The 27,081-nt window shown below is 43.9% G+C and overlaps 1 protein-coding gene across 2 annotated transcripts in view; it reads right to left on the bottom strand.

Annotated features, from left to right (window-relative positions):
* VTI1A (vesicle transport through interaction with t-SNAREs 1A) overlaps nucleotides 1-27,081 on the bottom strand; it is a 278,749-nt gene that overhangs the window by 83,093 nt on the left and 168,575 nt on the right. The window contains exon 8 of one of the 2 annotated variants that reach the window (XM_087823943.1): nucleotides 19,809-19,991. The exons of the other annotated variant lie outside the window; for it this stretch is intronic. Coding sequence (XP_087680069.1) covers nucleotides 19,982-19,991 — 10 coding nt within the window. The 3' untranslated portion in view covers nucleotides 19,809-19,981. Of the gene's footprint in view, nucleotides 1-19,808; nucleotides 19,992-27,081 lie in introns of those variants that run through there. 2 annotated transcript variants of the gene reach the window in all.

The raw sequence follows: 27,081 nt of genomic DNA, 5'->3' as shown, positions 1-27,081 counted from the left end.
ATTACTTATAACTCCCAAAGCCAAAGATAATTCTAAGAGAACCATGAACACAATGTACATCATGTGAGATTGGATCATAATTATTTCAAGATGAACCGTGTAGACCACAACAATTTCTTACTCACATGATGGTGGGTTTTCTTAGATCAGTTTTTTTTTCTGATCTCACAGTGTTTTCCAGACATTCAGATACCATTTTCCTGACTTTAGCACATCTGAGAACCACCTGAGCTAGTATTTACTTAACTGTTTTCTGTATGTCAATTTGAAATTGGCCTTTTAACAACAACAAAAAATTTACCTCTTCTTAAGCAATAATAGCAGTCAAACCATGGGTCTGATGGCTACTTAAATTTGTTCAAGTAAAGGCTGCCCTGCTCAGAAGAGGCATGGCAAGTGGTTGATCTTTTCATTTGATAAATAATTTATTAAGCACTTACTATGTGCCCAACCCTCTCACAGATGCTGGGTTTATAGTAGCAAACTATAAACCTGCTCTCCTGGAACTTGCATTCTATAGAGGGAGGGAACAGTAAACCAACAAGTATGTAATATAATTCCAGGTAGTGACACGGGCTATGGAGAAAATGAAGCAGGGGGAAGACATGGAGTGGCCAGGGGGTTGTTTGAGCAGAGATCCAACAGACAGGTAAAGGTCTAGAGACGTCATAACATCACCTGTGCCATGTTCACTCTTATAAAACAGTTATGCTCCAAGATGTCTTAGGGTGATTTCCCTCCCAGTGAAGAAATGAGTCTCTCATGGACTAAGAGTTTCCACTGGGGACTGCATTTCTGGGACAGACTGGCTTAGAGGGGCTACAGTGGGGAGATTAAGAACATAAGGTGACCAAGAGCTCTGGAGAGGGGAAGACCTAAAGGCAGGGGCTAAATGTCAAAAGAGGTGGAAAGCACCAAAGGGCTCCTTCTGGCATTTTCTCTATGGCCTGGAGAGCAATCTCCATGTGCTGTAAGGAAATTATTTCATGTGCCAAACTTAGCACATGTCCAAGGGTTGCTGAGGTTCACTGTGGCATTTCTCTCCATTTACAGTGAGAGCAGCTGGTAAATTTGTTCCTTAAATATTTTTTTAAGAATCTGATTCTTAAGCGATTGACTGAAAACATCATGGATATTATAGATGAAACATGCTAATAAATAGCAGCATAGTCTGATTATTAAGCAGATGTTTTCCTCTGACCACGTAGTTGCTCATGTTCCCTGGAAGCTGACTGCGGGATGAGGACCAGGTTCCAGGAAAGGTGAGCTGGGCTCTCAGGGCTGGTGGACGTGAGAAGCTGCAATCGTGGCTGAGATGTGATAGTTGTGGGACTTTGAGCAAGTTACTGAACATTTCTAAGCCCCAGTTTCCTCATTCGGAAAAGAAAATGATGCTTCCCTTATAGGCTTGCTCTGAGGGTTAAGTGAAACAAAATGAGATCATGGTTATGTAGCACTGAGCATTTACTCCTAAAATAAATGGCAATCAAGATGCCACCAGTAATCATGATGGTAACGATAATTAAGAAATCACACACAAGGCTCTTCAGTTCTGGAGCCAAGAAGGAAAGCCCTGGCTTCTAGATCCCCAGAGTGTTCAGTAATAACTAGTATTTTGTGAGTACTGGTGCTCCGTTAGGCTGGCGAGGGCAGGACAATGGTCAGACAGGGACAGGAACTAGGAAGGGCGGGTCACCCACCTGGACCACAGGCCACCCTCCAATCTAACAGGGTCAGAACGGGAGGGGCAGTCGGGGCCATTCCAGAAAGTCTCAGGAAGACATGGGCCTCTCTAGGGGCGGCACAGGGGTCCCACATCAGGAGCAGGAGACAGGAGGTCAGTGGAACGAGTCCCTCGCATCTGGGGCAGCGGACTGCAGCTTTGGTTCCATTGAATTTTAAAGGTGCTCAGCGTCTGTCACCCTGAATTTAAAAACAACAACAGGAGAGCACATCCTGAACCCATTAAGTCTGCATATAGCACAGTGAGGTGTTATGTAACCGAAATCCCTTGAACCTGCACCAGTCTCCACTGGCAACGGAAGCAGATCGGTTCATGTTGGGGGAGGGCTGATGGGAGTGAAGTTCAAGTGAAAACTGGGGTGGGCAGGTCTATCCTGATGCCCGATTTTCCTTAATAGGCGCATGTCTCACTAACCACAACTGCCTGAGGAAGGGAATGACTCTCCACTGAGCCCCCCTCCCATTTATTCCCTTTCTTTCCTTCCTTTCTAGATTATACATTCAGTTGGATTTGTATCACTTACATATGCATATGTGTGTGATACAATGATTTCTCCCATGCAGTTCGATTATACCACTTAGCCCACATATAAATACTGAGTCCTATTGTGGGTCCAGCAGAGACATCATTAAGAAGATGGAAATTTCCAGGAAGACTTTGATTTTTGTGGCTCCACAGTCAGGAGCTTTTACCAAAAATACAGGAGGGACCTCCAACTTGCTCTGTACCGGTCTAATAAAAGGAGAGAAGCCAGAGTAGATTTCGGGTGATTGCCTGGCCTGACCAATGCAATGTGACACCTACACCTTTCAGGCTGTTGAGGGAGGGGAAGGGAAGGAAGATCCTCAGCAGGATGTAGCTGAAGCAGGCAGAGCAGTGTGTAGGTCCTGGACAGGAAAGCAGGAGGTGCAGGCTTGATGACTAATTTGGTCATTTACTCAAATACTGAAGGAACAGAGAGGGGCTGGGGATCTCTGCTCTGGGGCTCCCTTACTGGTGGCTGTGAGGATGGGTCAAGCAGTGTTTGTACGTGATGTCTACTTCCCTGAGGCTCTGCAAGTGTCAGGTGCCTTCAGCTGGACAATGGGCAGAGAACTGACGAGGACAGAGGGGGACAGGGGTTAAAACAGAGGACCACCACCCAGAGTCCACTCGATCGTGCAAAGGACTGAGGTGATGCCCGTCGTGTGGGTTTCTCTCAAAGCGTGACCTGATTTGTTTGGAGAACTCACTCTCTGCTGTTGTCCCAGAGGACAGTTCATGAGTCATGGATGACACAGAAGATGTGACTCAAGCAGCCATCACTGTGTTGTCTTCTTCTCCATCTGGTTTCCCCAGGATCCAGGGCGGTTCGCATGAACACACACCAGTCGTGTGTGCCAGGCCACTGGTCTTGGACTTGGCCAGCTCCGGGTCTCCTGCTGGCCTTGCCATTTCCTCACTATGGCTGGGAGTGATCCTGAACCTCACTGAGCTTGGGGACAGTACATGTGGGAGTGATTTACTCATAAGAATTTGCTATACAAATGTCAGGAGCGATTATGATTAGTGGTAGGAATGCTTTTCATTGAATGGGCTAAATAAAACATGCTAAACAAACACAACTATGAAAAAAAGCACAAAACTTGACCTACACTGACATGACCCCCAAACCTTAGCGGTAGAAAGTTTTTCTCATAGTAAGAAAAGCCATGATCTGGTCCTAAAAAACCTAGTACATTTGTTAAACTTAAAATCCTGTAAATTATTCCTTGGTAAGGGCTATTCTGCACAATATGATGATTTGGGATTTCATCAAATTAATGTCACTAGATATGCCTTATAATTAGGATACAATATTTGAAAAGTTTGAAAAATGAGGCTATTCATTAACTCATTGATTTTCCTATGGATTGGGAACCTGAATTTAAATGATACCCAAAAATATAACTAGGTGAGCTCAAAGAGAGAGGAGCGGGTTGCGAGTCTTTAAATGGAATGCAGTCGTTTAAAATGCTATTACTATTCTGATTCTCTGAGAACATTAAAACTGCCCATTAAATGAAAATCTAATAATTGGCCCAACTGAATTGTGACATTTTGTAACCTGTTCAGAAATGCAGAAAATTGTGGGAAAAAATTCTTTTGAGGCAGAATTTGATTTGCAATGTAGCATTATTCCAAAAGTCAAGGTCCCCATGCTCACACCCACAAAAGAACAACATTGCGGACAGACTGACGGAGCCGAGGAAGACTCTGGAAGTCAGAGCTGAGGCATACGGCTCAAGGCTCTCCAAGGTACGTTATGTTACTGATCTGGAAAAAAATCAACAGGTGGGAGCATGAGCTCTGAGTAAACCTCATTTTGAAGTTGACCTCTCTTTAGGCATGGCTTAAAAACACAACCAAGATAGGTCATCGCGTGCTTTTATACAAACCACCTACGATTTCTAAACTCATTCGGCAATATCGTTAAAGGAATGAAAGTTAAAGACATTAACTGGGGAAGAATCAATAGTTCCAAATCAGAAGTTTAAAAATTCTCATGGGCCAATGGTTACCAAGCATCTTTTCTGCGCAGGGAACTGGGTCCAGGGCTTTTCGAGAGTCAAATATGAGAGGATACACTCCTTGGTCTTAAGCAGCTCGCCATGTAGTGGGGTGAATGAGACAGGTACTGACATAAGTAAAACTTAAGCCACACAAGATACGTCAACAGGAGCAGTCCAATCAAAGCAACATGGAGCCTCTCTTGTTGGAGGGAGCAGGAGAACGTTACCCCCATTCTTTGAGGATGTAGCATCTCAGGGGATGTGATGCTGAAAGATGGGCAGGATTTTGACGGGGGAGAAGTGGAGGTAAACGTCCAGGCAGGAGGAAAGCATGAGCAAGGTGAGGCCTGAGGCCTGTCCGGGAGGGGAGGAGTTGGGTCTGGATGGAGTGCAGGTGCAGAGCAGTCGGGGAGCTGGGAAGGACCCCGGGGCCCACAGGGGCCTGCCCAGGCACGGAGGGGCAGTTCTGTCGGAGGGCAGACACTGCTGGGGCACTGGACCTGGGTCAAAAATCTCATCCATAAAGTCTTTATCTATAGAAATACAGGGCTCCAACTTTTTGTCTCTTTCCTGAGGTTTTTGTTAGCACAGCACCCAGACACAAATGAGGAGACCCCCAAAAGGGAGCCCATTACTGGGAAGGAGTGGTGACTGAGAAAGCAAAGGTCAGGCGCAATCAGGCATTTAAGAGGAGAGAGGTGAGTGAGGTTAAGGGGAAATACGGCGGAGAAAAGGTGATATCTAATCAGAAACACACGAGGATCAACTACTTAAAAGTAGCATCTTTCCCAATTATAAGGCACATCTAGCGACATTAATTTGATGACATCCCAAATCATCAGATTGTGCAGAATCCCCAAGAAAATGTACTGCAGACATTTGAGGACCGGCAAGGACGTGGTGTAGAAAGCCACCAGCGACCCTGGGGACAGCACCAACGTGCTCGCTGTGGATTTCTACCCATCTACCAAGGACTGCTCCTTACTTCCTGTGAGGGAAACTGTGTGACTCTTCCGCAGCCTCTCAGGACAATATCTGATGTCAAGGGGCAATGTGCACAGGAAAGTGCGAGTGGGAAAGGCTACGCAACGGATACGTGTATACATGTAGAGCACTCGGGCATAAATGTGACGCGTAGCATTTATTGGTGTGTTTGGCTGTTAAAAACGAGATCACTGAATGGGGGAAATATTTGGAATGTGCCATGTCATGAGAAAACGTCTTCAGTTCTTACTTGGAATAGTCAGGGACTCTTTTCTGTCAAGAATACTGTGTAATGCCTCAGTTACCAGCAGAACACATTCCTTCAGAAATACCTCTAAGAAGGATAGCTAAAACAGAGTCTCCTCAAGACGTAGCTGGCGTGGCATAAAATATTAGACGACTGTTGCCACTTTTATGACTTCCATTTTATTTTATTATTATTTTTTAACCCTCACCTGAGGATATTTTTTCCACTGCTTTTCAGAGAGAGTGGAAGGAAGGGAGGGAGAGAGAGAGAAACATCGAGAGAGACACATCGATTGGTTGCCTCCCGCTCGCACCCCTACGGGGGCTGAGCCTGCACCGAGATACGTGCCCTTGACCGGAATTGAACCCGGGACCCTTCAGTCCGTGGGCTGATGCGCTAACCAATGAGCAAACCGGCCAGGGCCCACTTTTATGACTTTTAGAAAACCCGTTCTCTGTGTAAGGAATATACAGGGCCTTCCTTGAAAACACTTAAGTATCAACACAAACACCCCCGAGCTTACCTGCGCTTTCGTAATCAAGGGCACATGATATACGATATACGGACCCGCGGCTCCGCGCATCTCCACACGCCAGGTGCAAACTGAACGTCGCATACCAGAGCACGGTGGAGCCCCGGCTTTTTCAAATGCAAGTGTTTCTGGATCATTTTATATTTCAGCAAAGCCACGGTAACGCATGTACCCTGCACACGCACGACAGACGGTTTCGACTCTGCACGTGAAATTGCCTGTTTTGTAAGCCCGGGGACACGGGAAGGACGGCCCACTTACAGGAGAGAAGCCACGGCCCTCACGTTGAACTTTCTGGGTGTTACCAGGGCGGAGCCGTCTAGCAGGAAGCAAAGACACAGCTGCTTTCTTCGGGGTGCAGACTGTTACCAACCTCCTATCTAAACAAACTTCGCCGGGAACGGGGGTGAGAAAGTTGACCGTGTACTTAATAAAGTGCAACCAGGGCTGCAGCTGCTAATTTGGTTTTGATGCTTTACAGCTGAAGGTAGAAAACAACGTAAAAGGCAATTATGTGAGCCGAGCAGATTTTTATAGTTTATAAGCCAAATTCAAATAAGTAATCTGGCAAATTCTATATTCTTTATGTTAAAATAGAGCAACTGCCAAATTAGGACAATAATTTAAAAAAAATTTATTTATAGTAGCAGTAAATCACAGACAGGTTTCTAAAACTGAAGGTGCCAATAAACTGTTCATTTGTTCGTATGTAAAAAATGCATAGAAAAAGGCATAGAAAACGCATATTAAAGTGTTAGCAATGGTTCCACGGCTGATAAGGCTGACGGCGAGTTTTATTTCGTTCTCTATACCTTTCTGAAGTTTCAAGATAGTCAGCAATAAATGCAATTAATATCTTAAAAATGCCTAAGTTCTATTTTTTAAATTACAAATAGTTCAACAAAGTCACCATTGTTTTTCAGAAGAAAACTATGGAAACTATAACAGAAACAAAATGCTCGGAAGCCTATTTTAAGCATGAAGAAAGCTTCTATTGCCTTAAAGAATTGCTGGGCTGTGGGGCTGCTGCTGGGTGGGAATGCAGATTGGGTTTTGTTGCTGCGTAACAGGTAGGGGTGAGGCGAGGCTGTCCTGAAAACACAGGAAAGGTGGTGGAGTGAACTGGTAGCAAAAGTCTGGTTTCTTTAGTGTCTGTTGGTTTTAAGCAGTTATGGTTCGGAATGGGAAAGGCTGGAGAGGGTATATGGCTGGAGATGCTTTAGAGAGATTATAGGAGAAAAGGCCTTCACCCCAAATCCTTTCATGAAGAACAGTAAATACTCAGGTACTAGCTTTGTCCCTCTCCTACTTCATTTAGCAGTTATTTCCTTTCAGTTTAGTCCGCATGGCAAAATATTGAAAGTACAGAGACCAAAGCAGGTAAGACTTCCCAAGACCACGCTCTCACCACTGGGAACAGGCATTAACGACAGGCACAATAGTTATTTAATTAGCACACACTGATGAACTTAACCCCCTGTAACCACTGTCTTCTCCTACTGCTAATTCTGTTTTTGATGTCCAATGAAATAAAGTAGCCGAAGAGTAATTAAATGTGTCCAGTCTCTTCATCCCTCTGGCTGTGATGACTGGGTAGCCCTCCACTGCTGAGGTTTTCTGAGAAGATGTTGGAAAGGCTTTGAAACAACTCAAAGGCATGTTCTCAGGAGGTGGTGACTTCACAGGAAAAACCCTAATATGAATGGGCCTGTGAGCAGCGCTTTCCTTAATAATGCACGTGCGTGGAGAGGGTGATTTGCAATTATTCTCAAATATCGGTCGAGAAAGTGATAATGCTTTATGGAAAAGCTTGCTGTGGAATGAAATTCTAGGCTACATTTGCGTGAATCTGCCTCTCATGAAAAGCAGTCGATAGAAGGTTGAGGAATATGTGCAGGATTAACGTGGAGCTGCTCCGGATGAAGTCCTCCTGCTTGGTCTCTTCCTGTTCCTTGGCAACCTTCAGGCGGGTGGGCTGGATTTTTTAGGGTTCCTTGGAACCCAGTTTGAGAATCGCCACTTCACAGCATCCCTGGGGGTACTGTGCATCGGCTCATTCCACACAGATTCCGATCCCTTTTAGCAGCTTTCTTTGACTGCAACGGCTAGAAAGCTAAGAACTATTTTCGAGTTTCTCCTGTAACCAGGTTCCGCGAGGCTGATGTCTGTATAAGACCTGGAAAGTGGATGTGAGCAGCAGGAGGCGGCTGCCTGGGAAGAGACAGCATCTTCTGGTGTGTGTGCGTGTGTGTGCGTGTGTGTGCGTGTTAGGGGAGAGGGTTAGGGTTAGGGTTAGGGCTCTTCTGGGGCAGCTCTGGCAGAGACATGGAGGCTAGTGGCCGTATCCTGGGTGACATGTGGGGTAAGCCTATAGCACTGAGCTCTCCCAGGCCGTCTGACTGGCCTCTTCTGCTGCTGTGTAGCATCCAGAAAAGCTTCACTGGCTCCTCTCATAAATGTCTTTCTGCTTAAATTAGCCAGATGATTCCACCCTCCTGAACCTAAGAACCGTGACCAATGCAGCATCTCCAAGCAGAGCCTAATGATCTCATTGCCTCGTATGAGACGTCTTCTCATCGCCCCAGGACTGGATCCCTACTGAATCGAACACTACTGTTCCCACGAAGGTACAGAGGAAATGCTGGTTAAATCACAGCACTCCAGCGACAGCGTCACGCTGGACCACTCCGAACATTATTCAGCTATTTATCAGTGAGACAAGGTCTAAGTAATATAGGTAAGGAACGCTCAGTGAGCAAGGGTGAACCACTGCAATCTTTAACTATGTTCACTTATCTGTGTAAAGAAAGCAAGGTATTTAAAACAGCAATCTCAATTTCTCGTCATTTGGAGGGAAGGACAGAAATGAGCCACAAACTATCATTTAAGTTACAACAGAAGAGACAGGAATATAAAATCCTTATGATAATTAACAATGAATCTGAATTTGATCACTGTAGAATGACAAGCTTAAGTTTTTATGTTTTTTGTGAAAAATACCAGAAGGAAAGAAAAACTGGGCTCTTTATCTTTAAAAATAACAGATTGTCAGCAAAAACTTATATATATATATTTTATATATATATAAGTATTATATATATATATTTTATATATATATATAAGTATTATATATATATGTAAGTTATATATATATATATATATATATAAGTATTTCATTATTGAGAGCACAACTAGTTTTCTTCATTTAGAAAACACTATTTGAAAGAAACCCCCTTTCCCATGGTTTATTTTATTTTCTGCAAGTGATTGGACAAAGGGTCAGATGATAACTTTAAATATTTAAACTGGTCAATGACAGTCAAGCAGTCGGACATTTCTCTAGTTTACTGCTAAGTACGGAGTGCCTCAGCGGTAACCTCAAGAACAGGGCATGGCTCCCTAATGAGTTGTTAGTCATGAAGCCAGGAAGTACGTAATTCTGAATTTTAAATAAGGCCGAAGAATAAACTGGGTTATAACAAATTAAAAGCACCATAATTATGCAATATCATGCGATGCATTAGAAAGTCACACTATGCATATATCAAAAAACTACATTAATAAAAAGCTAAGTCTGGCCCTTCAAGACCTCAACACTAATTGGAAAGGATTTTGACAGAACATCCTGAACAACTTTCACTATCAGTTTTGGCGAGCTATTTTCAGCAACCCAAATAATGATTACTTCTACCCTCTACAGTGCATCTATCAAAAATCTAAGATCTGAAAAATATCATTAGTGAGGCTAAGTGAAGTAGCCAATGTTCAGATGCCACAACCTGAATGTGAATTTATCAGTGTGATGTAAATGGTGCGTACGGGCATTTCATTTTCCTAAATTTTACTTTTATATCATCCACTGAAAATATACTGCATGCTTATACTTATTTTACAATATATTGTACATTAATTTTTTTTACATAATGCATTATATTCCAACTTTTAGCAATACCTCAAAGAGCATATATTCTGATCACTTTAAAAACACTTCGCAAAGTCTGATGATTTAATAGACTTAATTCCCAAGCAAAAATATTTCATAGCAAGGGCCGATTAACCTCACAATGAAAGCAAACACATGCAGTAGTAGATATTATTGGCGAAAAGTATAAAAGGTATAATTTTGCCCATAAAAGCTTATTCCTGCAACCACGATACAGATTTACCCGTCTTTTCTTTGTTGTTGTTGGAATCAAAGTCATTCATTAAAAATAATAATTAGATCACTATTTAGTTTAAAATAAAAAAGGTCTCGCCAAAAAGGAAGTCCAGTGAATTAATACCAGAGAGTTCCAGGTACCTATTATAAAAATACAGTTTATTAAGGTTTTAAAAAAGGCAGCTGTGTGACACATTAATGCCTGTGACTAGTCTTGATTTTAATATTGGATTTGGTGCCACTAAAGTCCCCTCGTTGAGGTGAAATCTTGGTGACGTGTGTCTTTTTCATAGATGGCCACAGACACTGTGTTGGTTGAAGGGCGCTATTTTGTGAACACCTAGTACTTAACTTTCAGCAGCGTGGAAGCCCTGCTCAATAAATAAGCGATGTGCTCCAAGTCATAAAGTCAGGCATTATAGAAAGGACAATGCTGCGGCCAAGTCCACCGCAGCCCCCTGTCCCCCATCAACCCCCCTCCACAAAGGAGGCCTTACTTCCCGGGCCCTCTCCTCGGGCCCCGGGCCCCGGGCCCCGGAGCTCCCAGGCTGCCTTCCTTCGCTCGCTGAACCGAGCACTCTCACACACGCTCATGCTCACGCCGCCCCCGTGCCAGCCGAGTGCGTGAACGGCGTCCTTCGCGCGTGGCCCCTTCCTTCGCGCGCGGCCCCTTCCTTTGCGCGGTGATATCTGTAACTCACGCGTCGTAGGACTTCCAAAGCCGATTGACTCGTAATGTAATACTCTTAGAATCTCCAGAGTCATTTCGGCATTAGTTACAAATACAAGTTGGCTCCCTGCGTCTCTTAACGTTGGGAACATGAACCTTTAAGACTCGGAGATCAAATACCAACATTCCCCTAGGAACGCCGCGCACATCTGCATTTCTGGACATAGGACTTTTTTTTGTTGTTTTGTTCCTAATCAAGTATAATCTCACTTCATAACTTCTACTTTTGGCTCAGTGCTACCTAGATTTCCAGGCAAGCGAAGAAATGAAGGCTGAGGATTTTGTGCTTAGAGGTTTGGAAATTTGGCAAAGGCTACACGAAAATGCGAGTATTTGATCTTGAACCTCGACATACTGAAGTTCAGTTAAACTACAAAGAAACCCAAGTGAGGCTCACTAGATTCCAAATCTGCACCTGTGTTTGGATGTTGCCAGGTATTTGTACTAACAATTCTGTGTTCAGGGCAAAAACGGAATGAAGGGAATGAAGAGCCCCCCAAATTTTCCTCTGGGACCTTCCAGCCATTCGAAGTAATCACTAATTCCTGCTTACATCTCCGAGTCAGGCATCCAAGTGCTGCTATTCCTGGCTGATCCTGTTCTGTGTTAAATGGTCTGATTGTTAGTCTCTGCATCTGGGTCCAAACCAATTTAACATGGAAAGTTAGCTCAAGGATTCCAGTCACCTCTGAGTTATCTTTAACGCCAGCTACGAAGACAGCTTGAGTTATTAATGCACAATAATGAAAAATGCTCTTGCCACCCACCAAACTCAAGGGTATCATTCTTAGCACCGTTTCCTTAATACCGACCTTTTAGAGTTCAGCCAATGAAGTAGAATTTATTTTCAAATAATTTAATTTAGCATCCATTAACACTCCTTGGGACCTGAAAGCCACAGAATTGAAATGATTCTTACATTCAGATAATTGTGAGCACAATTACCTGGGAAGGAAAATTTGCATGAAGATTTAGATAGGCAGCCCTGAACTTCACCAAGGTGGCGGTACAGACTCAGTGTGGATTTAATTTACAAATGCTTTCATGTAATAGCTGTAACTTTTATTTCTTGTTATGCTTATCCACTTTATAATGTTAAAAACTGAAAAAAAAAACAATCAAACAATCACACAGCAGCATAACCAGGAATGATTAAGGGAAGAATCTACTTCATCCAAAACTGATTTATACAATAGTTATAGTTTGTGTCTGAACTCATTTATTGTTGTTGGTCGAGAGCCAATATGAGTAATGGTTAAAGGTATGGGTTTTATTTGGAACCAGGCTTGCGTTCAAATTCTAGTTCTGCTACTTATCAGTTCTTGGACTCAGGATAAGTTAATTATGCTTTTTGGGCCTCAGTTTTCTTACCTGTCAAATCGCTTGTTGTAAAGATTAAGAGAGATGATTTATTATAAAGTACCTAATACAGGGCTGGCTCATAGTTATCTCTCAATAAATGGAAGCTGTATTTCATTTGTCAGCATCTTTCCTCCTCTGTAAGCTCTTTGATGGGAGGGCTGTTTCCGATACTTCTCTGTACATTTTATAGGACTAGCCTTGTAACGTGGTAGGAAAAACACTGACTTAGATGTCAGGGGACCAGTGTTCAACATCCAACCTCACTACTTACTAGCTATGTGATTCCTGGCAGAGTACCTAAGCTATCTGGGTCTTGGTTTGCCCATCTGTAAAATGGGGATATTGTTTTACCTCCCAATGTTCTGATAGAAATTAAAAAAAAATGTGGACATACACATTTTGTAAACTGTAGAGCACTGTTTAAATTTAGGTTATTGTCACACTTCTGTTCTACTTGAATTAAGAGCTACTATTTTTTGAGCACTTATGATATGCCAGATACTGTGTAAGGATCTGTAAGTGTTGAGCCAATCAATTCAACAACCCATTTTACGGATGGGGAAGCCTGACCCGACTCAAGCCCAAGCAGTCCAGCTCAGAAGCTTACACTCTAGGCTGCTGTCACATACTGAGTCCCGTAAGATTAGGAAGAAGAGGCAGCCTTTTGTGAATCTGTCAATGGCTGGTCTAGACAGGCAGAGTGAATGGGAGACAGTCACCTTGCCTAAGGTGATGGCAGATGCCATAAGGGGAGAAAAAATAGAGAGGTTCCAAACAATCAGCCTCATGAAAGGCCAGGCCAACCTTTTTCCATTTACATTCAGATTTCTGCAACACAAGTTCCCTATTCTGGTGTATGTATATTTTCCACTCTGCTGAAATTGCCAAGTGAAACTTAAGAGGGGAAAAAAAATCACCTCGATTCCACATCTGGCCACGAGTAAGCCTTTAGAACTTGGCTGTTTGGGAAAACACAAGTAGGCTGGCCAGTGTGGAAAACAATACCCTGTGAGATGACACACCCATCGCTGAAACACCTGAAAAGGCCACCACTCAGGGGTGGAGTAGACACAGAGGACCACGGCGATGGTCATCTCCACGAGGACTCTCCTCCAGACAGACGGAAGAAGCCCCAAAGTGGAGGTCATCTAGCAGAAAGAGTGGTGGCTTCACTAGGCACCAGTCTTTGGCTGCATGCAACTAACCAACATTTTCTAGAAAACGAGGCCCGAGACAATACTCTGCCTGTGCTCCCCGACGAGCGCACACAGGGTGTCAGAGCATGTGTCTGAGCATATGTGAGCAAAGAGCATAAAGACGTGTGAGGCGGGTGTTAAAACATCAGTTCAAACATGTGTTTAACCATGTGTGAGCGAAAGGGTGTTAAGCCATGTGGTAAAACAAGTGTTAGAGCAGATTCGATTACAAATGTTTCTCATTTGGTAGCTTAAATTATTTTCTGCCTAATCCAGTGTTGCTAGGCAATAGCTCTGTGTTGTCCTAACTTAACGCAATAATTTATTAAACTTAAAATATTGAAGCTGGACTTTTTTTTTTTTTTTCCTGTCTTGGTTTCATCAGGAAGAATTTACATCTATAGTTTTCAATAAACACAGTGGTGTTCTCCTGGCGTCAGCAAAAACTTGGGTAAGGCTCCCTGGGCAGGAAGGCAACAGTCAGAGTCGAGGGGTAAACCTCGCTCCGTGTGGGGAGGCAATATGCGGAGTGTGGAAAACAGCGGCTTATACATTCATCTCGAGGTTTGATAAGCCACGTGGGCCATCGACGTGGGGTGACCGTCACAACTAGGGCACCGTGCCACAGCTAGGATTCTGCTTTTTATTTCTAATTTTTAAATGCATATCCATAAATAACACTGCTCTGGGAAACAGGGATTTTGGCAGTTCTTGTTGACAGTGAAATGCGATGGAGACAGGCTATAAGGTTTCTCTGACATTATTTGCTAAATCTATTAGCTTATGAATCTGCAATGCTGCTGGAAGCTTCCATTCCAAAGCAAACGAACCCTCGTATTTTAAAATGTAAATGCACAAACATGAATGTTACTTTAAAAAGAAGGAAGGCAGACCAAAAATCCGAATGTGCCGTGCTACGGGGAGCAGAAGACAGTTTAAAACAAATATACATATGCTAATACCGAGAAAAAAATGTTCAGGTAGCAGCTTTGTTTTCTTGTTATGAATCAGAGCTCTGTTGTTTCTCTGTTGAGAGCGGATATATAGAATCAAATATTCTTTTTAAAAATACTAGGAACAGAAGAAAGGCAAGAGATCTGCAGGTCTGTGTCTACATGCCATTTCCTCTGCAGTACTAATTGATCTGGCTCTTTGTGCTTCGCTAGAATGATTTGTGCATGAATGCTATTTGATTATACGTAGGAAAATGTTTTTTTGATCATTCTGAATAAAGAAAAATCGATAGAGCCATTAAAATAAAAATATTGCCTTCCCAATCACCTTTTGCCTCGAGATCATGGAATGTTTTATTGAAACCAAAACTGGCCAGAGAGAAACAAGCAATTAGAGCGAGTGTCTTCTGCCAGCCACCCTCGTAGCAGAGGTCACAGGATTTCTGAATGCTTCTCTCTTCCTGTTCTCCCGTGTCCCTTAATGATTTGTTCCTGCAGTTCCGCACCTACTCGAGGAAGCACAATTCCTCAGCAGAAGAGAAGCGGGGTCTCTGGGTGCCGTGACCCGACTCCTTTGCTTAAACACCTTCCGTGGGGCACAGGGACAGAGGCCGGTTATTATCTCTTCTCGGAGACTCGGCCCAAATTAAGAAAACGAAGGAACCGGCGTCTGACCAAGGAAATAATAGAGGATGGCTGTGCACAGGTTTGCTCGGTTTATGTCTCACCGTTTCACTTTGACCAACACGAAGTCACTGGTGAGCACGTTTATTTCAGCAATGCCACGCTTCTTCAACATGAAGACATTTCACTTTCAAGAGGGCAAAAACGAACATAGAGCGGAGCCCAGGTACTTGGTCAGTGCCCCGCACCCTGAAATCTGAAGCTGTCTCACCCAGGTGAGGCTCAGGAAGGACACGTGCGCTGCAGACACTGCAGGCCACTTGTCGACCCCAGGGGCTGGGGCAGAGAGCCGCAGGCAGCGTGTTCCCGGGCCCTTGCAACCAGCTGAACTGTTACTCGGGCCCAGCTGACTGAAGGCCAATCAGCCTTCAAACGAGCAGGCAAGCGCACCCCACTTGATGAAAATAGAGTAAGATACCCGGACCTCGAGATAATGCTTCTGCCTTTCCCTGCATGGGGCCGCTTGAAAACAGATCCCAATTTCCTTCATTACATTTTCCTCCCGACGTGGAATACGTGGTGACAAACACACTGAGGCAAGGAGAGGGAGGAGGCCCCTCCTGCCACAATCCGTCCTCAGGGCGCCCGCTGTGACGTTAGGTGGAGCAAGACGGTGCTTACATCCTGCATAACAATGCGGACTTTCCAACTTTGCAAAAGGCAGACTTGAGCCTCTCCTGCTTTCGGTTGGAAGTGACTGTCATTAACCTCAGGGGACCGGCCACATGCGGAGTGAAAGGCTCCTGCAGGAGTCAGTTTCCCCATCACCAGGGGCCTTGCATTCCAGGGCTGCCGGGTGCGGGGAGGTGCTGGCCCAGCGGGCACACGATGGATGCCCCCTCAATGCTCCCTCCCTCTGCCCTCAGCTCTGTGCCTTTCTAAACAGTGAGAGAAGGCCCAGCCAGTGTGGCTCCCGCGCACCAGCAGGTTGCCGGTTCGATTCCCGGTCGGAACACATGCCTGGGTTGCTGGCTCAATCCCCAGAAGGGGGTGTGCAGGAGGCAGCTGATCGATGTTTCTCTCTCATTGATTTTCTCTCTCTCCCTCCCTCTCCTTTCCTCTCTCTGAAATGAATAAAAGCATATTTAAAAAAATAAACAGTGTAAGAAGGAACTATCCATAATTAACTGGTGCCATATTTGCAATGCATGCATTTAAAGCAAGCTTGAAAACTTTCACAACGTCCCAAATCGAGACTGGGCAATTGCCTCTTGAGGTTGGTACCACTTCCTTTTCTATAAACAAAACCACCTCAGCAATTATGGGGAAAAAGCAAAACCAATGCAAATAGATCAACAAATCTGTTTATCTTTCTCACCTTAAACATTAAGAAAAATATTTTTTAAAATTAGATGCTTTTTATGTATCTAAATACTTATGCCCGTTTTCTTCTACTCAATACATTTCTTACCAATGTTATAGAACTAATCAACCCCCAAATTAGAAATTTGGAACTTCTGAAATGCTTTATGTAATTAAATGCAAATGTTTTCATCTGAAATGACAGCAGTAAACACCAGGCAGAAAAATTGAGGGTAGGTGCTATGTTAAGATGAAAATTTCTCTAAGAATCTTAACATGAGGGGAATGAAATGAATCACACTTCTGTCAGTTCAGAAAAGTTTCAGGAGGTGGAAGAACAGGCATCCCTTTGCTCCCATGGGTTTTGGTTCTTTATGTGTTGACTCCATGTTTGGGTGCCCACGTTGCTCAGAGTTGGGGACTCAAAGTGAGAGGATAGTAAGTATTTCTGTTTGCTAATGGTATTTCACCAGTGGTGGTAAAAGACATTCATTCATCAAACATTTATCGAATGCATATTATGCACCAGGCTCACTGACATGAAGAGACAGATGAAAGCCCGTCCCCTCCTCCAGGGACTCACAGTCTGAGGGGGAGATGGGCAGGGAACCCCCCCAAGTACAGCCCGGCCAGGTTCCCACAGTGCTATGTGCAGTCCACTGGAGGTACCACAGCTGACCTTAGGCACATAAAGATGATTACTTTTTGTTTTAAATATTCATGAACTCTCTTAACATTTTATTTACTTATTCATTTATTTTAATATGTGAATTAAAATAATAATTGGCATGTTCCAACCATGGATAATTCTCTGCGTGATATACCTAAAGAAGGTATTTAAGTTTAAAACAAAAGGGTGTCTGTCCATTTAAAGAAAAACAGCAGTGGAGGTGTTAGGCAGATAGGATCTTCCCTCCCCAAAATTGTGATGGTATTACTCAAATCACTGAAGTTTGGGAAATATCGCAGACCAACACGGGTAAATAAAGATGCCATTTTACAGATGTCAAAATCCTCCACGCACACCCCCTGGCCTGAAACAAGCAGCCATGAAAGAGGCACGCAGGCTGAGAGAGCAGGGGGAGGGGCAGGACACTCCCACAGCTGGGGGAACTCGTGGTAGTTTCCAGAAAAAGCAAACTTAGGATAAGGAGAGGCTGTGCTGAAAAACAGTACTCTTACGAAGCCCCTCCTCGTGTAGAACTGCGGAATCTTCAGTTTGGATGGAACCTTGGGAATGAATCATGTGCCATACAATCTGTAATTAACTGTAAAATACTTCCCTGTAGATAGTGTGACATATATGTATATATTCGTTTAAATCCACACCCCAGAGCAGTGGCCTCATAGGAGAACACACGTCGGGGTGTTCTGTTTACATTCAAAAGACTAATGAAAAACCAGATTTCAGAAGCAGCTCCTAACAGTGTGGCAGCTATCTTTATCTTAGTAATTAGCCACTCTTAATTAGCATAACTAGTAATTGTTAATGAAGATATTAGAAATGGCATTGAAGCTATGTGGACTGGCTAGGAATACTGTCCTCAGCACTCCCACGGCCTGCATGGATTCCCCTGGATGGGGTCCTCAACCCAGGATTTGGACTGACTCCTGTTTCTATCACTTACAGGAGGAGCCTACTACCCGGCTTTCACTAGGTTAGCCGACTCCTGTCGCTAGAATATTCTCACATCTGCCTCAAGTGAATCTTTCTTGCAAGTTGCTGTCAATACCCTCTCCCATCAGAACAGAAGGCTGGGACTTCATTGGGCCTGCAGGACAAGGTGGAGGGCTGTTTCTGTGCCCGTCTCCTAAAACATGTTTCTAGCTGTGGCAGAAGTCATTCTGAGATTTGCCTTCACCTTGACATATTACTTGGGAAGCAGGCACAGCCCTCAATTACCTCCAACTCATCTGGTTCCAACGGCAGCCACAGTTTACCAGAAGGAAGCTAGTACTGTAATAGTGAAAGACCAAATTTACTAGAGAGTCAGATCTCAGGTGAACTCGCTCCCTCAGAGAGGATAAGTGAGTTGCCCAAGGTCACACAGCTAGTTAGCGGTAGAACTGAGTTTCGAATGTAGGCCCCTGGTTACTATCTTCCTGGTCAACCGATGTTTGTTGACCAGGGATGTCATCCCAATCGTCTATGGAACTTTTAAACAATGCGCACCCTCAGGTCTGGCCCAGAAGACTGTAATTGGGAGACTGGGGGGAGGAATACAGGTATTTATGTTACACACATACACACACACACACACACACACACGTCCTGGACTATACCATGATACTGGCACCTAACACTACACATACAAGAATCACTGGACTATACCATGATACCAAGAGGTACTAAATGTACAATGCCCACCGCACATTTTCCATGGGCCTGGCCCTGTGCTGTGCCTGACATGCTGTGTATTACTGCATTTTCACAACAGAGCACTGAATAAGCTAACCTGAGCATTTTACAGGTGCAGAAACTTGCGCTGAGAGCAGTTAAATAACTTGTTCAAAGTGACAGTCTATAAATGATAAGACTGAGATTCCAACCCTGACTTGCCTTTCTCCACAGATCCCGCACTTAACCATAATGTCTTACCACACACCATGGGCCATAATGTTGCTCAGAAGAATTTCTAAGGCAGGGGCCACACATCCACAGGTGAGAGGTGGATAATATACATGACCAAGATGGATCAGGCAGGAACGGGGGTGGGCTGGAGTCCCTGTGCCTCTCTAGAGAATTCTGAGTTTCCTTTGTTGATAGCCATTTTGAATGTTTTAGGAGTAACTAAGCAGAGAGACTGGAATGCTCGTACATTGCTATGGAAATGCAGGATGGTTTAACCGCTTTGGAAACAGCTTGACAGGTTCATATAGAATTAAACATCTATTTATCATATGACCCGGCAATCCCACCCCTAGATGTTTACCCTGGAGAAATAAAAGCCTATGTTCACAAAAAAGATGTATACACAAATGTCACAGTGCCATTATTTATAATAGCTCCAAATTGGAAGTAACATACATGTTCATAAACTGGTGAATGGATAAATAGATGGAATATTCCTCACTATGGAGTATTACTCAGCAATGAAAAGGAATGAAATCCTGATACACACAACAACACGGATGAATTTCTAAACCTCTATGTCAGTGAAAATGTCATACACAAAAGACGACACACACTGCATGATTCCATTTATAAGAAATTCTAGAAAGTGCAAAAGTCTATTGTCAGAAAGCAGATCAGTGGCTGCCTGGGACAGGGATAGAGGGAGGAAACTGAGTCCAGAGGGACTAGAGGACACCGTTCCAAGTGGGAGAACTGGTCTACATCTTGATGTGTTATGATGGTTACACAATTACATGCCATGACCAAAATTCATCAAACTCTGCATTTAGGACACGTAAACTTTATTATAGATGAATCATATCTCAATTTAAAAAACAAAACAAAACTGTGAAGACCAAAAAAAAAAAAAAAGTTCTGCAGGCCGCTTATGGCCCCTAGACTTCCAGTGTTCAACCGCTGGGCTCAGTAGGGAGATTCTGTTCTAGCTGCCCCTGGAGAAATACAAAAGATGACAAGACGTCATCCATCATCCTCCCCGAGGCTGGGCTCAGGAAGAGCGGTGCAGTTGTGTTCATCTGCCTCTTCCACAGTCTCTCCTCCTCCTCAAGGTGCAAAATGCTCCCATGCTGCCCCCTGGCTGCCCCGCAGCTCCTCCCACAGCACCCCGCTCGCATCTCCCCGGGCAGCTCCCACGCCGCCTGCCGGTCAGCCCTCCTCCCGCCTCCTTTATTCCAGGCGGCCCCTCAGTGCTCTGTGCCAGGTGGACGCAAATTTCACCTGGCGATCACGCCACCAAGCAGGTGCCGTGGCTGACACTAATTAAATGATCAAGTACTGACATCTGACGGCTCATGAGACCTTCACCTGAGTTCAGTAACCGCCTTTCCGTCCAGGAGGGAATACTGGGGGGAAATGGGCCTATTTCTTGAACCCACCACATCTATGTCCACCTGCCTGCTTTGTTTATATACACACTTTGTCGTCGATATTATTAGAAAGCACCTGGAAATTAAGATATGCAAGTGGCCCGTGTGGGTGGTAGAGAAACCATCAGAACTCCGAGTGCTCTTACATCCTAGGCCGAGGCGCTCTAAGGCTTACTAGCGTCAGCCCGTCAGCTTCCTGAAAAACAGCTGAATGCGGACCACATGCTCCTTCTGGGCTTTCCTGAACCTCTATGAATGTCACAATAACTGGATTAGAAAGGAAGAGACTAACTACACTATCAAGTAGACTAGAGCAGCGCAAGCCATCACGCTGAGTTAAAAGGGTACTGAAAAATACCAACATGTGAGTAAAGACTAAAAAAGTGATGAAAAGATCCTTGTAGGTGTGTTGGGCTATGAGCAAATTTTCTTCCTTTTCTTTTAAAAAATTTTCTTTTGCTTTGCAAATACTTTGTATTTATGCAATAAATACAAATCAGAAATCACACAGGCTGGATCAACCAGCCAGGACGTTGGGGTCACCTGTCACCCATCCGTTAACGTCCCTGTTGACTCCTCACACGGCCTTCTTCTTAGGCGTTTAAAAGGCCCAGGGGTTGATTTCACGGTACCCTGCCAGGTACCTGCAAGTATTTCATCAGCCCTTTAGTCACGCTGATGAGGACAGGCACTCCTTCTGAGGCTGGCTGCTAAGCATCCCCATTTGCAAATGGAAATGAGAAGGGGAGAGAACTTGATTAACGAGGCAGGTGCGCGCCTAGGAAGAGCCCCAGCGCTGAGAGGTGACTTTCATTGGGAAATTTAAAAAAAGTGAAATCTTGACAAGACATATGGTTAATACATTTTCCCCCAAAGCAAAACTGGGTTAAAAATTTCAAGTCCTATTAAAGCAAAGCTGTTGCTTTAAAAAAAAAAAAAAGAAAAAAGGCAGAAGCATGCTCAGGCCCGGCTCAGTCGATGCTGTGAAGCTTGACTGCAGCCCACGCAGGCTCTGCACTGTGGCCTCCTGAAGGCCTCCAGGATCAGCTCCCCTCCACTCCTTTACCTACTTAGTCTCAGCAAATAATCTGGTTATGTCATATGCCGCAGAGCTGTGACAACAGGTCACCCTGGTGCCCACACAGCATCTGGAGAGACAGCAAAGCCTAATGACCAAGAACAACCTCTGAAGGAGGCATTTTGGGCGCTGGCCCAGGGTGGTATTTTGGGGTGCATGATGGCTCTAAAGAAAACCCCCACCTACACACACAGTCAACTTGAAATACCTTTCAGAATTATTAGAAAAACACTGTGAAACCTGGAATGTTCAAGAGGAAATAAGAACCTGTGAAAAGAAACAAATCAATGGGCTACATGAAAACTGTGAAGGAACTTGGGTCTTTAATAACATTCATTCTGCCCGGAGCACATAGTAGGTGCTCAACAGAGAACAATAATGGCAAGAAAAAGTGGAACCTGGACATGTTCAGGCCACTTGACTCTGCCAAGCCTTTATCTCCTGGGCGGAGGGTGCAGATGAGAAGGAGATGACAATTGGGCACAACAGCAAATGTGTTGGGAGGTGACACACAATCTACTGTTAAAATGGGGACATCAGAAAATAAAAGGCGTGAATCATAGAGTTGACAATAAAGAACTGATCTGAATTATCTGCCATGCTTGCCTGAAAGATGCTACCTCCCCGTCTTTGTTCAAGCCATTTCCTTAGCCTGGAATCCCTGCTAACTTTGCCTGGGCAAATCTTACCCCTCCCCCAAGGGCTACTACAAAGGCCATGTCATCCATGACAGTAACCTCCAGGCTCCGGGCACCGGGCACTGAGGTTTCCGATCACCATCCATGTTGAGTTAGCCCTCCCTCGGCACTCCTTATCTCTCCCTGACTAGGATGTGAGTTTCCTGAAGACAAGAGTCACCCTCCATCCGTATATACCCAGCAAAGTTCCTTGCACATATCTGTGGAGTGAATTACCATTTCTATAAAAATGGGTCCCAGGATGAGAGCATTAATAGGGGAAATCAGCTCCTGTAAGGAAGCTGTTCCCATTGTCGTTTTTATCCTGGGAGGGAGTATAAAGATGTGTGAGGATGCCTGGCCTGCAGTGACTGTCTTGTATGAGGCTGTCATGACATGAAGCGACGCATACCTGGGTGGCCTTCCAGGTGCATCAGTGGACTCCATCAATGAGTAAGAAGCCACAGCTGCCTTTCCCTGACGGTACTTGGAATGATTCCCTAAATCCTGCCTCAGTATATTTCTTAGAGGGACACTTACACCTCAAAGGAGATTCACCTAAAGAAACTGGCACATGGGATTTCGTTTTCCCTAAGGCTTCCATGTCTTGTGTCAGTAAATCATCAATAATTAAATAGCAAGAGTTAAAACGAGACCACCCAGGCGTACAGGCCCCAGGGTTGGGACACAGCAATGGTTTGTATGGTCCCCTTATCCCAAGCAGTTTTAAAGATCACCCACAGTTTCCAGCTGAAGGTAGTGCCTGCTTGACGGCTCCTCATGCTGCTCCTATTAAAGTGCCCACTGAATCGGAAGGAAGAAATAGAAGACAATGGAGATTTACCCCCAAACTTTCATCACAAATTGCCAGAGTCTGGAAGGGCTTTCTACTACTACAAATATATGAATTGGGCTGACAAATGTAGGCAGTGGTCCACCTCCCACAAAGCCTGCTACTAGATAAAAAACATGCAAGGTCTGTAACCACTAGACGCCAAGCAGCTGGCTGCCTGACAGGTGGGTGCTGTAGCCTAGGAGGCATCGGGGCTGCTGTATTTACTCCCCCTTCCCCACACTCATCTTCTTTCTCTTCTGTAGCTGGGTACTAACTAGAGTTCCCAGGAAAACAAGAAATCAGTACTGGGCAGGGCTGGGCAGGGTATGACAGAGTGCAACGGAGCCTAGAAGTGTGGGTGGGGGAGCTAAACATGCGAAGCAGATGCCAGTGGTACACCCAAGGTTTGAACATTTCTCATGCCAGAGTCAGGGGTGGGGGAGGGAAGAGGGCCCATTTCGTTCGCATAAAGGCCGAAGACAAAGGCCTACCTCCAGACAAAGTGGGGCGTATGAGGCTGCCATCCATTTGCAGACCCAGGAAGACGTTTTAAAAAGTAAACAAATCACATTAAAAACGCAAAACGACATGAGGATGACGGAAAAAAAGAATCCCACAGAACAAGGGTAAGGAAGTGACATCCCGAAGAGTCAGGAGAAGAGCGCAGCTCGGAAAATGAAGTGCTAACGAAACCAAACAATGTTCTCGAGAACTGTCCGGCGCTCTCAATGCAAACAGTAAGGGGGTAGGGCCTTTCCGAGCGAGGGGGACACGCGGGAGAGTAAGGACCTGTGGCACTGGGAAAGGTGAAAGGCAGGAGGGGGGCGACGGCCGATGAAGAGGGTCCAGGGACCAGCGCTGCAGCACCAGCACCAGCGCACAGCTACCCGCCGAAGGCAGGCAGGAGGCTGCGAAGGGCGGACTCAGTGGGGCCGGAGGTAACTCAGAACGAGACGAAAAAGAGAAGCAGAAATGGTACAAAGTGACAAATGCGGAAGATGCAAAATAGAGGTCTAATGTGAGAATCACAGGTGTTTCTGAAACCAGGGAATCTGGGAGAGAAGCCACAAGACGTGATAGAAGGAAAGGCTGCCCAGGGCAGAGGGAAGACCTGAGCCTGAGCAGCAATATGTAGCAATAAGCTAGAAAAAACCTAACATAAAGAAAATATTCCTACGGGGGAACAGTGTACAACCACTATAAAGAAGAATTACATTTTTAATGGCGTGAGACAATGCTTTCAGTACAACCTTGATGCAAAGGGTAGAATATAAAGTTGTCCATGTTGACTGATCTCAATCATGTAAATAAAATCCAGAGAAAGAGACTGGAGTGAAATACGCCAAGGCTTTAACCAGTTGCTCCCTTTCACTGTGATTACAAATAACTTCCTCCCTATATTTTGATGAGGTTTTGTTTTTCTACCAAATAAAAGGTTTTCAAAGACTTTTATTAGATTTTTTTAAATTAGGAAAAAATACAATTATGAAGACTATGGATTTACAATACAATATTATTGAGAAAAAGCAATATAACATTATACGGGGATTGTGACCGAAAGACTGGAAGAGGATGCTTGTGTCGAGGGAGGAGCTTGTATTTCTTCTAAACATTTCCTTTAATATTACTATTTTATGTTTTATGGGGAAAATATGATTTAAAAAGAATGCCCTAAAAAAAACACGTTAGTCATAGCTTCAATATGGTGACGTTACACAGAAAGAAACCTTTCTGATGCCAGCAAGTGCTACCCCTTAGTTTCCCAAAGGCGGCTCAGGTTCACGGCCATGTTCCAACCAGTTACTATCGTTACAGCTTCGCAAGGCCTTGTCTGTTGAATCCCCAGCACTTAGCCTAGTGTTCAGAAATTTGTGAGTGCTAGTCAAAGAAACATTTGGTGAATGAACGAACGAGTAATAGAAGAAGAGGCTATTCCATTTTATAGGCACATCCTTCGGTAAGAAGATTCTTTGCATCCATTCAGTCTTTACAGCATCTCCGACGTTGGGAACTGCAAGGATGCTTTGCTTCAAGAGTTCTCATCGCTCTTCCTAGATTACATGCTCCATGGAAATCCAGTCAGAGCCAAAACCTGGTGCCATCTTTTTATTTCTCTTTTCCATTTCAAAAGAAAAAGCTGTAGTTAATTCTAATTTCCCTGCGGGCAGAGGGAAGGGACACTTTTCATGTGTGTGAAAGAATGGCACCCCCCAGCCACCTGAGGACAGTTTCTCCCAGGAACACCTGTTTGCTCCAATTGAAGCCTCTCCAAATTGGGTCCCGGGGACCAGGAGCTTGCTCTTCAAATGTCCCACCGTTCTACAATATTCATTCCCCACCTGTCCAATGGCCGTGATAGCTTGGGAATGCTCCAGCCAGGGAAGACTGTTTCTTGGCCCTGACACGGCAGAGCTAACGGCAGCTAATGTTCACCCAGACTCTGGCCTGAATTCAGTTGCCCGAGTTGGAAAAAAAAAGCCTCCCCTTTTCCTTTCCACAGTCCACCAGGCTTAGCACAAGTTCGGGGGGGGGGGGGGGGGGGGAGTAAATAATTTTCATTTTCATACCAATATGTTGCAAAACCAAATTGTTATCTTGCACTTCATCTCTTAAATCTGAGATTTTTTGGGTTTTCGACTCCTAGTCCTATTAAATAGTTGCCAGATACTGAAAATGAGGACTGGCAAATTAATTTCTCCAATGAGGGACAGTAAAATGTAATAAAAATGATCTTAAACACATAATTTAACATGTGATTCAAGGAAGAAAAAGGGTGCCCACATCAAACCCCAATTATGATAGTGAAATAATGTTTTGTTTGAAAAATTCTAACCATGAGAAAACTGTACTTTTGAAAAGCTTACATAAAGCCTTATAAAATAGGAGACCTTTTATCTACTCTGGATCCATGAGCTTGAAAATACTTCATCTACGCAATTCCAAGGCACATCAAAACCCCAGTGAATAAATAAAATGTTCTTTTTTCCCTTTGTACAGAAGCTTTAAAAATTATCCATATAAATGGTTTGGCCTTGAACAAACAGATTAAAAGACCTTAAAGGCTATGGTTTCAGATCATGTATACATAATAGAAAATAGACGTTTTTCTTTATTGGCTGGGGGAGTTTTCTACTAATAAATTCTATAAGCCCATTTGATGAGAAAGGTTGAATTGGCATAGGTGGAAAAATTCAGTGTTTTAAAGTGATACACTTATTGAATAATTAATATGCCACAATAAAATAGCTCATGCACTATGCCAATACTCTGCATATATTCGTGGATCATATGTATAGCAAGTAGAGCCAACATGTAGTGTAATTTCAGAGGCTGTTAAGTTTTAGAAATATGTAATTCTAGTTAAGAATGTCAACGTTCTCATTATCTTCTAAAATTGGGGTAAGATGTGGGAGAAGATTTTTCATGTTTACAATTAGAACTATTTAGGTGATGTCAAGTCTTTCTTATATCTTCAAAGAAAATCTTACCTCTGTTGCAATTAAAAAAAATTCTCAATAAGCCTTTGGATAAATGACCTGATTTTCCAAAGACAGTATCCCTGCAAAGTTTCTTGTTAAAATTTGTGGAAAATTCAAAATAAATTATTTCCGGTAGACCAACACATTTTAAATAAGTCAGGGTATCAAAGTAATTGAGTAGTAGTTAGTGAGGACATTGTACACAGTTTTATAACAATACCTCACTTCTCAACTTTTTTGGAGTTGGTCATGGACTCTTAAAAATATTATGGAAAATTCCCAGAAAGATGCATACACACACACAAACATTTTCAGAGAACTCAGTGGTTCAGAGATGCTGTGAAGCCCACCCAGGATAAGGGCCAGCGCCCTGTGCCTTCAGACAGAGTGTGGGTGGTTCCACGAAAGCACTTGGAACTTGATTCACAAACTTTTAACTAGCTTGGGAATTGAAAGCTAATAGCTTTTTTTCCTCTTCATCACAAAATCATTAAGGCACCAGAAGATGAGAAAGTAGAGTGGTTTTCCCAGGTAAACTACAACTGTACAGGAAACTTAAGTGCTGTTCTTTCATAATTTCAAGCCT

The sequence above is a fragment of the Miniopterus natalensis genome, chromosome 14, assembly GCF_054644295.1.
Source record: "Miniopterus natalensis isolate mMinNat1 chromosome 14, mMinNat1.hap1, whole genome shotgun sequence".
NCBI classification, from domain to species: domain Eukaryota; kingdom Metazoa; phylum Chordata; class Mammalia; order Chiroptera; family Miniopteridae; genus Miniopterus; species Miniopterus natalensis.
The sequence above is the reverse complement of the archived record's forward strand: the minus strand, read 5'-3'. Positions and strand labels throughout refer to the sequence as shown.